General features: G+C 37.4%; 1 protein-coding gene across 6 annotated transcripts in view; it reads right to left on the bottom strand.

The window, feature by feature from the left end:
* Positions 1-991: 991 nt before the first annotated feature.
* PACRG (parkin coregulated) overlaps positions 992-10,400 on the bottom strand; it is a 214,066-nt gene continuing 204,657 nt past the window's right edge. For 5 of the 6 annotated variants that reach the window (XM_066178651.1, XM_066178652.1, XM_066178650.1 and 2 more), the window contains one exon: positions 992-2,854. In XM_066178651.1, coding sequence (XP_066034748.1) covers positions 2,700-2,854 — 155 coding nt within the window. In that variant the 3' untranslated portion in view covers positions 992-2,699. The remainder of the gene's footprint in view (positions 2,855-10,400) is intronic. The other variant, XM_066178655.1, reaches the window with a different exon arrangement.

Below are 10,400 nucleotides of genomic sequence, written 5' to 3'. Positions count from 1 at the left end.
TTTGCCATAAGGTCAGCCCTTGTTGAACCTATGTCTTGTGAAAGAAATCTTCAGGAAAGAGCACAAGGCTGAGGGCATCAGGCCCGGGCAAGTCTGCAAGCTTCACAAAGTACCCATTTTCCATGGTGTCTCTGTCAGTCAGCAGTCTTGTCCTAGCTGAGCTGAAGGGGAGGGGATGCAAAAGGAGGGGGCCGGGGAACAGAATTACAAAGGCTGGTGAGGAGCCTGAAAGTTCTCATCCTCAGCAGAGCTGTTGGGAATGCAGAGGGGTGATGGGATGGGGAAAACCCAGGGCTGAGAGCCCTTTCCCGCACAGTCCCTTCTGCGAGGGGCTCTGTGGCTGGAGCCCAGCGTCAGGGGAACTGAAGCCAGCTATTGAGGAGCTTTTTGATCTCAGGCAAAGAGCAGTACTGGACTTTCTCTTAAGGAAAGAATACAAATAGCTGAGGAGTGAAAGGTGGCCTGGGAATTCTCCTTTTATGAAGGGCTTGGTTTGTTTCCGAGCTGAATAACTCAGCTCCCTCTGAGCTGCAATTTTCCAGCACAGTCTGTACTCATGGGAAACCTGCAATGCCACAGTTACCAAATCCATAGATGTCAGTAAATGAAAAAGTATGGCTCATTGGTGCCAGGGACAATGCAAGGCAAATGGGGAGAAGCTGTAAGCGAAGGCTGTGCGGATACTGCCAGGGTGGCTGTGCAGAAAGGCAATTTTGGAAGAGAAGACATGGCCTGTGCCCCCCTGCATATTCCAGCTAGCCTCTGAGCTGCAAGGTTTGAGGACAAAGCTCTTGAGTTTCCAGAGGCATGGGCCTACAGCCAGGCTTCACCTTGCTTTCTGCCCAGAAGGTGAAAGATCTGTTGATACCCTAGACATGAGGCAAAGTTTTAGATGTACTTATCCATCACAGGTGCATGTTGGACACAGGACAGACTTTGTCTTAACTCTAGGGACTCGAGCGTAGCCCTGGAAAAGTTGTGTAAAACAAAACTCAGGAAGAGCAAAAAAACACACAGAAGACAAATGCCTCTGGGACCACGGAAAAAGGCACACTTCCAGCAGCCATGGAGGGGGCTGACCAGGGACTGATGGCACCACTTGAAAGTGCACTCAAAACGGTGGGAAGAAAAAATTTTTTTTTTGTTGATTTTTTTTTCATTTACAAGAAAGAGAAGAAAACAAAAGAAAATTCTCAGGCTAAAGATGCCACAGAACAGAAAAAGGCGAGTTCTAATGTCCATCTAATGACAGATGTGGCTCAAAGGTTCAGCAGGTGGGAAGGTGTTCCCCACACTTCCAGCAGGCATCCAAGAGAGCAGGGCAGCGTAGGGGCTGTGTCTCTCACTTTGGCAAGCCTTGTAAGGTGTGAATATGGATCTGGATGTGGATATGGATAAGCACTTGGAAAAAGTCTAACACCAAGGAGTGTATTTCAGGCTCTTTAACAGTTACAGTGAAATGCTTGAAAGTGCAACTTGCATACATTTGAAGAGCTCCAGAAAACATAATAAAAGCCAGATGAGCCCAAAGTCTTTTAAAGTACTTTTAAAAATCTCATTTTTTAGGCAAAGTTCATATCTCTGGTTTGTTTTGAGCTGACTCAATAATTTTATATGGTTGTCCTTGAGAACTGACTGTTTGCTTTGTTGGGTTTTTTTTTTTTTTTTTTTTTTTTTTTTTGTATTTTTTAGGTTTATTCCAGAGAAATGCTTTGAAAGCAATAAAGTAAATCTCAATAGCTTTGCTTAAATCCATGATTGTATCAGTTCTGTGTTATGGGTACAAAGGGAGAAACTAACTGAGTAGGAAATTATAAGGGATTCCTGCAACAATAATTACATTGTTTGCACATATACACACCACAAAAATAACAGAAAAGCAATAGCAACCTTGTAGTTGCAAAAACACCAAGTGCCCTTTAAAAATGTCGGTGTATATTCTGTGTTTACCCAGATTAACAATGCCACTAGGGACTGATACTTTCTGTATGCTGTATCTTCCATCTGATTTATTCAAGTTTTTTTCTGGCCTTCTTTTCTTCAAAACTGTGTTTGTGCCTTATGTTCACCAAGAGGAACCCAAGTTCCGTGAGTAAACACCTGTAAACTGAGAACAGGAGCATGTAAGAAACCTGGATTAATTTAATGACAGTGCTGTATAATGGAAAATATAAATTTTCCTGCTGCAATTGGTATATACATTCAACGGTTTTATTGTATGTCAGTGCACATTATTCGGCACAGCTGCTAGAGAGGCATTGCTGAACTGGTGTTTCTCTTCCATGACAAACACCTATTAAGCAGTCAGCATAAACTCTTCTTGTTACAGCCTCTGACATCACCCTCAGGGCAAGCGGACACAGAACAGCGATTGCTGAATTGCGTATGAAAATTATAGTTTTATTGTCTACACAAGTGAAGGTTTAACTCAGATTCTTGTTCGAGTCAGCTCTGTTATAAAGGAGTGATTCTTTCAGGGAACAAACAAGCACAGTACACCATTGTAATCAAAGGAACAGACACTATTTATGTATTGGAAAGCCTTGTTCACAATAGTGCTAACATTCCAATGCCCCAGAAGCCACTATTTTAGCAGCTGTAGAGAAGATAAAGCATGACTAACAAGATGCAATACAGAGTCAGATACAGTTTTTTTAGAGCACACATAGATGGAATCATCCCATTTAATATAATTCAGTTTACATGCATGACCCATAAGTGGGGATCATGTATTTAATGTTTATATAAGCATTTTCTCCACCGTAGCGTTGAAAGAGTTCCAGTGTCTCGTTAATGAGAACTCCAATATTTTCACGCTTCTGCTGGCTGTATTCTATTCCATCACCTAAATTAACTGGTTATAAAAGAAAAAAAAAAAAAAAAAAGAAAAAAAAAAGAAAAGAAGAAAATAATTATATTGAATTTCATCTTACATTTCAAAATAACGACATAGGAAATTGCAATTGCTGGTCAATTACTGTGCCTCTACTAGAAACTTTGTTCTGTGACATGAAACAGAGCTGAATTTGAAAACAGGATGGGTTTGGTATCTCTTTAAGGCTTTGCTCAGGCTCCAGCTTCATATGCTTTCAAAATTTATGTATGCATTACTTCAGTATCTAAGCAAAAATCCTAATGAAAATGAACACATTCATTTATAAGATGACTATGGATTCTCTCTTTTACAGTTCACCTCTAAAACCATTACTTCTTTATCTTTAGTGTTGCTTATTTAAGACAAAATTGTATTGCCAGATGCATAAGCTGTTTTCTAAAAAAGTTACTTAATCTAGACTAGTTATGGTTTGAAATCTTAAATAGGTATTAGTTAGGGATTGCTTCACATTAGTCATCATATTCACACCCTTAGGTTGTTCTTGATAGAGGGAACCTGGCTAAAAGAGATTTTTGGAGTATAACGTGGTTCTCATTCAATTCCAGCCTCCTGAAAAATGTGCAAAATTAAGTCAATGTCAAAAGGACAAATTATTGCAGTTCCCAGATACAGTAACATTTACTACTGCTTTCTCTAACATGGGCTAGCAAGAGTGACACACGCTCATATACACAGACCATAATTCTTTAAAAATCAGTGTGAACAACTGTGACAACAAAATAAAAACAATAAGAAATAACTTCATCTGCAAAGTTGCTGAGAGATTTGAAGGAGGAAAATATTTTTCATTTGGTTTTAAAATAATATTCTGAAAAGCATCTGAAAAAGTATTTGAATATATATTTTAAGACATTTATAAAAATAATTTGGAAGGGGCAAAATGTACTGAGACAAGGTTTGGTGTGGTGGGGAGTTGTAACACTGCTGTAGAGTAGTCCACACGCAAGCAGCCAGTGGCCTCACTCTGGGCAGTGGTGACAACATGCCCATGTTAACATCTCAAACAAACAGTGGCACTCTCACTCAGCCAGAGAAAGACCCATTTGTCAAGACAAGGCAACTTCTCTGGCAGAGCTGGCCTTTCACATTTGAAACAGGGCAAACACAAAGGCAAGGGTAGATTTTGCCCCCACTGCTGCTTCCAGATCCCCACCAATCCTCACATCCTCTCTTAGATCTAAGCCCAAAGATCTGGATTTAAAGCTCGTGGGTTTGTTACCAGCAAAATCTGAAGAACCATGGTCATGAAGAAACAGCTGGTGAACCTGGGTAAAAAATCATCCTTTTGATGAATATTTCTGTTAAATATCTGACTGCTTACACATATTTATATCACTTTACTTTTTATGAAACGATTATACAAATACAGATGTGACTTAAAAGGACTGTGCTTCTTGAGTGGGAAGGAGGTGATTTTTTTTAATGATGATTACTTTCAAGCACACAAATATTTTCCAATACATTAACTGTTAATCTCACTGACATGAAAAGCCAGGGTTGTGACATCAAAATTTATTACAATGAATTTAATGTAATGTTACAAATAACAGATTATGAGAGTGCATAGAAAACACCAAGAACTATTAAAAAAAGGATTGGCTTATACAAAGCAACAGTGAAAAAAGAAAAGCACATCACAATTGAGTGCAATTTAGAGTAAACATGGCTTGCTCTTGCAGAAGGCAACTGACATAACTGTGCCTCATCACCTGTCTTGCATGTGCACTGCAAGCTCTCCCCAGAACACCTGGAGGTATTTCTGATTTCACCAGTTTGAGCAAAGGAAACCCTGAACCTTGACCTAAGTCTTGGCAAATACGTAAAGGAATTACTGATTTTCCAACCATATGTCTATTATCTGTAATTTTAAGCCTACACACATGCTCTGCTAATGAGCTTACACAGCTTTCATCGTTCTTTCAAAGAAGTAGTAGAAAAAAATCAGCTGTCTGGAAATAATGGTGATACATTTCTAAGGAAGTCTGGGGGAGGCCAATGAGAAGCTGTGATAATGCGGGTAGCAGAGGTATTTTCCAGATTTGCATGTTGCAATCTTTATTATAGAACGTAGTCTGTATACAAAATTATCTTAGATGCTTGATTAAAAGGTACCTAAGAGTATGAGGCAGTGATAAAGGGAAAAGTCTGCAAGGGAAGACTGAATGTGTGATGTGCATACCTTCATTACAATTTATTTTCCTACAGACCATCTGTGCTATGTAAAGGTTTGTATCCTCAAGACAGCCATAATTCAAACTAGTGTCGTGACACAAGCTACAACCAACAATACTAGAAAGGTTATGTCAGCATCGATGTCACCTGGTAAGTACTAAAATAGCTGTCCTGTGTAGTTATAGGGATTAACAAAGCTTTCACACATAAAAAGATAATCATTAACCCAAGAGGACAACATCCATTAAATGGATGAGTCAGAATGATATGCCCAATGCAAATTACCCTGTCTACTCATAACAATATCTAAATATCTACTCATAATAATAATGATGATTAGCTGGAAAAAAATAGCCATTGAAATATAGCGGTCTCAGCATACCCTTCTCTGGTTTGAATTTATTTCCAAGTTAGTTTGCCTGAGAAGCCAGCTTAGTCAGCCACAAAAATGTTGCATATGTAAAGTGTGAACATGGATCTGATTCAAACTCTTTATGAAGTTGTCCTTTGTGAGGAAGAATAAATCAACATGAAAATGCTAGGAAGCACATTTGTCTTATCTTTGCCTCAAAGTGAAATGTCTGGCAAATTCAGCATGCACCAAGAACTCATTTCAGACCAAATGTTATTTCTATGTTTAGAAGAAATGCATTGAAGGACTAGATCGAGAGGATTACAATCAGGATCTGTGATCCCACCCCTTTCTGGATCAAAAAGTTAGTTCCCAATCTCCTAAATCATGCACCAAAGGTTTTATGGTGCTTAAAGTGAAGTGAAAGTCTTTGCACCTGTCAAGACCTGTGTTAGCTGATGAAATCACCTGGCACACCAAGGCCAGGAGCGGCGGCACTCCCTGCCCTGCCAATGCCAGCTGCTGTAGCCAAGGAAACCCTGCTCAGGCCCTCAGGGACTGAACTCAGCCTTTGGCAGGGAACAGAGGAGGATTTGAATTTTGCTATAAAAGGTGGTTTGTGTTTGAGTCTAGACATGCTTCTATTCATGATTTGGGATATTAAAGAAATTCGGGTGTTATTTGTATTCCATGTCATTTCATTTTAAAATTTCACTAGGGTAATGCTACAAATATAAAATATTATTGCTTTAAAGAAGAACAAGAAAGTTTCTCTCTATGCACTAAAGGTCTGATATGGCAGTTTTGACATCCTGGAGTGGACAAGAAAGGTAAACCAACCCTTAAAGCTCACTCAGATCTATTCTTAATTCTAGACATTTGTTAGCACCTGAATGTCGCCCCAACTTTGCCTGCTTTTCAGAGTTTGCATTTTGTTCTCACGCAAACTCTGAAAAGCAGGCAAAGTTGGGGCGACATCTGAAAGTGTCCAAAACATTCTTTTAGTTTATTAGATTTCACTTCAAGACAGGCCAGATCTCAAAAAGAGGAGTTTTTAATCCCCTAAATACGTTACTTGTAAGTATTTCACAGGTACCAGAGCTTGCTCCTGGTGGTGATTGTTCCAAAGATTCTGCTTTACACAAATTAAAGTCAGGGTTTTCATACACCTGTTGTTGCAAGAATGTCATAGGTCTTGGGATATTAGATTTTCCACAAATGTTAAATATCTAAGGAATGCTTAGTACTGGAATAACACTTAAAAGAAATTTCAGAAGTGACTGTGAAGACAGCTCCATGTCCCCAGTTTAGACGACATTTTTAATCAAATTGTAACTCAACTGTAATTCCTTTATTCTCTACTGATGAAAGTGTTTCTTTACTGTTTTTAAGTGCATATGGTAACATTTGGGTATTTCACCTTGTCTTGGAACAAATTGTTCTTAGCATAAATTTTTGAAGTGCTACTAGTTAACAAAGAGCTCTGGTATAAAGGGTATAACGGTTTGGAGTGGGCCTTTTTTTTTCCTTTTTTTTTTTTTTTTTTTTTTTTTTTTTTTTTTTTTTTTGGTACACAAATCAATAAAACTACTTGGAAAGATAGGCATCATTCCACCCTTTTGAATCTTCGAAAACAAAGATACTGAGAGGTAAAGTGACTTCCAAGTCATGGAAGGTATCAGTCACAAACTATGATTCTCAACTTTTATTGTCGGTAATGAAAGTACTATTTATGGTAAAATATAACTATAGTAAAAATCCATTTTCAGTGGCTCAGTTCACCCTAATCAAACCAACACATATTTTCAGCAATTAGAATGACTACAGGAATGCAACATGCTAACCTGAATGTTACTTCAAAACAAAAATCCTAGCTGAAATGCCATTGAGCCTGTCACATAACAAAATGCAGTTAAGCCGTACAAACTAGCATTAAAACATTTTGGGGAAAATTTCAGGGCTTTCTTTCTTTCTAGGAGTCATCACCAATACCAAGAAATAAATGGAAGCTGATTTCAGCTAGACTGGCATGCCAGGGTCAGGGTTCACATCATGTAAGTTCACTGCTCAGGTACAATTCAGACCTTAATTAAGCTTTCTAAGTCTTCTTGTTAGGATAAATTTAATTGTCACAGAATGTGTTGGCTTCCTGACTGGAGTGGAAAATGAAAACCCTTATGAGTCAGTGTAGGGAGAGGAAGGCTCCTTTGCACCACTCCTATCACTGTGACTCAGAACTGTGCTTTGAAATTGTCAGCTCCAGGAAGGATGAGGTAGTTCAGTCTCCCTGTTATTTAATTGAAAGTCTGTGAAAAGTCACAGGGTAAGAATCTAAACCCCTCCCGTCTGCTAAGAAACAGTGGGACATTTTCCAGTTCATTTCACTCAGGGCAAGGAAGAGGCACCAGGAGGTTATGACATCTGACTGTTACTAACCTACACAGAGAGCCCCATGTTCCCTTTGTGAAGGCTCAGAGCAATGTGAACATCAGTTTTGAATGTTCTTTAGGATAAGTCTAGATTATGTACACACAAAGTGCAAACTGGCCTCAAGTAGGCTGGTCCCAAAGCTAGAGTGTTGGGAAGAAGAGCTCGTAGAGTAATTTATGTTGGATGGAACCTCTGGAGTCATCTCTGGTCCAAATGCTCCACTCTAAGTCAGCTCCATTACCAAAGTTAGGACAGGTTGCTCAGGGTGGAATATCTGCAGTTGCTTAGCACAGAGTAGTCCCAGAATGGGAAAGGGTGAAGAGATCTCCTTGGGCTGGCAAAGATTTTCACCAGCCATTTCAAATGTGATGGAGGAGAGCGTTGTTCCTTAAATATGAACATGTGTTTCATGAAGGAGGACTTGCTGGTGTTACAAATGTCATGGGGAGAATTATTATCTGTTTGATACAAAATAAATTTAGACTGTCAGTATAGTAACAGATTACCACATATATAACACTGCTTTTGGAAGTTTAATCTTATTCCAAGGAAAGAGGCACAAATTTGGCTGAAAAATTTAGAAAATTTCACTAACACTCTGATTTGAAATCATGAAACATAATTTTAAAAACTCAAATTAACACATATATTTCAAAGTACTTAAAAACATTAAGGCTGAATGTATTAATATAACTTAAGGAGGCCAAACCTTTGAATAAGCACAGACCTGTTTTTCGACACTATCAACACTTGAGTTTCTTGTCTCTTGCTTTACTTGGCTCTTCCTTCTATTTTCCATCACTAGTGCTGAGTGTTTATCACTTTACAATGCTACAGTACTGCAGAGATTGCAGAATAAATTTTCAATCCAAGCAGGCATGTATGCTTGGAATTTAAAAAGAATATTAATATAGCGACATTTCAGCTCATCATGTCTTAGAAAAGATTTTCTTAATTCTCATTGAAAGCATTTTGCTTTAGCATAAAATACAGATTCTTCCTATAGTTATCTTCCATATGCAGCCAGCTTTTAGTTATTTCACAAATAGGCATTTATAGTAAAATGAAAACACTGTTACTATAAATGCTATTCAGAAAGTCAACAAGTCAGCAAGTAGAGGAAGTGCTCTGATTGGACAGGAAACATGGAAATGATGTTTTACTAATGATGTAAACTTACTAGAGATAGATGCAACTACTTGCAAATTGCTGGAATTAAAAAAAAAAAAAAAGTAAACCAACAAAAACCTAAACCAAACAAACCAAAAACTCAACTGAAAATGAGCCAAGACAGCAGGTGTAATCACAGTTTTTCCATTTCCAGGAAATGTTATCAATATCAGACGTAATCCTTTCTAAGCCCAGGTTTTGGGGTTTTTTTTGCTGTTTTGTTTTTTAATAGAAGTACAAGAATGAAAAAGAAATCACAGGTTTTGTAACAAAATTTATTAGCAAACATATCAATGTGGCAAAAAATAAGAGAATATTTTTTCCTTTATGACTACTTAAACTTCTCCAATTAATTTAGACTTTGAAGTTTGCCTATGTTAGTGCTACAGATCAATATCAAACAAAGTAGAGTTAAATTATCTTGGATAAATAGTATGCTCAACAGGGGAATGGAATTTGGAGGCTGACATCTCATTGGCCTTGGGACAATGTTTACTATTGCAAAACAATATATTAGTCACAGATCATGCTTAACATGCAACAAGAGTTGCACCAGTTATGTGAATCTGATGTTCTGCCATTTGTTTTAGATGCATATAAGCTAGTACAAAATAAATAATACTTTTTTTGGTTGGAAATCATGTTTGTGTGTGCAAAATTTGCATAGCTCTGCTGGACAGATGTGAAATATGTTTGTTCATCCCATTAATTTCTGATCCAAATATAGCATCATTAATGCAAAAGGAATTAAAACCATGAAAAAACAAATCATTGCATGTGTGTGGAATAAAAATTATTTATAAGGATCAGGATATCTCCTTCTGGTGTGTCTTTATATTTTTACTATGTATGCATATATATGTATCTGCAAATGAATCAGTATTCCGATTGCTCTTCCTTTGTTTTTCCAGTTAATGCATATTATAGATAAAAAATAGCCTTCCCATGATGTGGATTTGTTTTCTTTTTATGAAGGACATAAAAATAAATACTTATCAAAAGCTAGTTAACAGCTATTCATTTTACATTAAGAAAAGCATACGTTTGAATTCATAACAGCTTTTCAAGCAAACATAAAAAAAGCCAATTTTTATACAGCTGAAATGTATCATAATGTGTAGTCTTATAGGAATGCAAAACAGATAAAAAGAGAAAGGAAATTGTGTCCCCTAGGTGTGGTATTTCTGCAGATTCACGGCTTTTGAATTGGGTAAGTTGCAGCCTTTTGAAAGCAATGTAGAAACTGCATATAAACCACATCGACTGATCTTTTTTTTTTTTCTTTTCCTTTTTTTCCTTTTTTTTTTTTTTTTTTTGAGCTTTAGGAATCTGAATTAAGTGTGAAAAAAGATAACTGAATAAGAACTATTTCTATAGGGA

The sequence above is a fragment of the Chamaea fasciata genome, unplaced genomic scaffold, assembly GCF_029207755.1.
Source record: "Chamaea fasciata isolate MVZ Bird 193981 ecotype frontalis unplaced genomic scaffold, bChaFas1.0.hap1 SCAF_3, whole genome shotgun sequence".
Taxonomy (NCBI): Eukaryota; Metazoa; Chordata; class Aves; order Passeriformes; family Sylviidae; genus Chamaea; species Chamaea fasciata.
The sequence above is the reverse complement of the archived record's forward strand: the minus strand, read 5'-3'. Positions and strand labels throughout refer to the sequence as shown.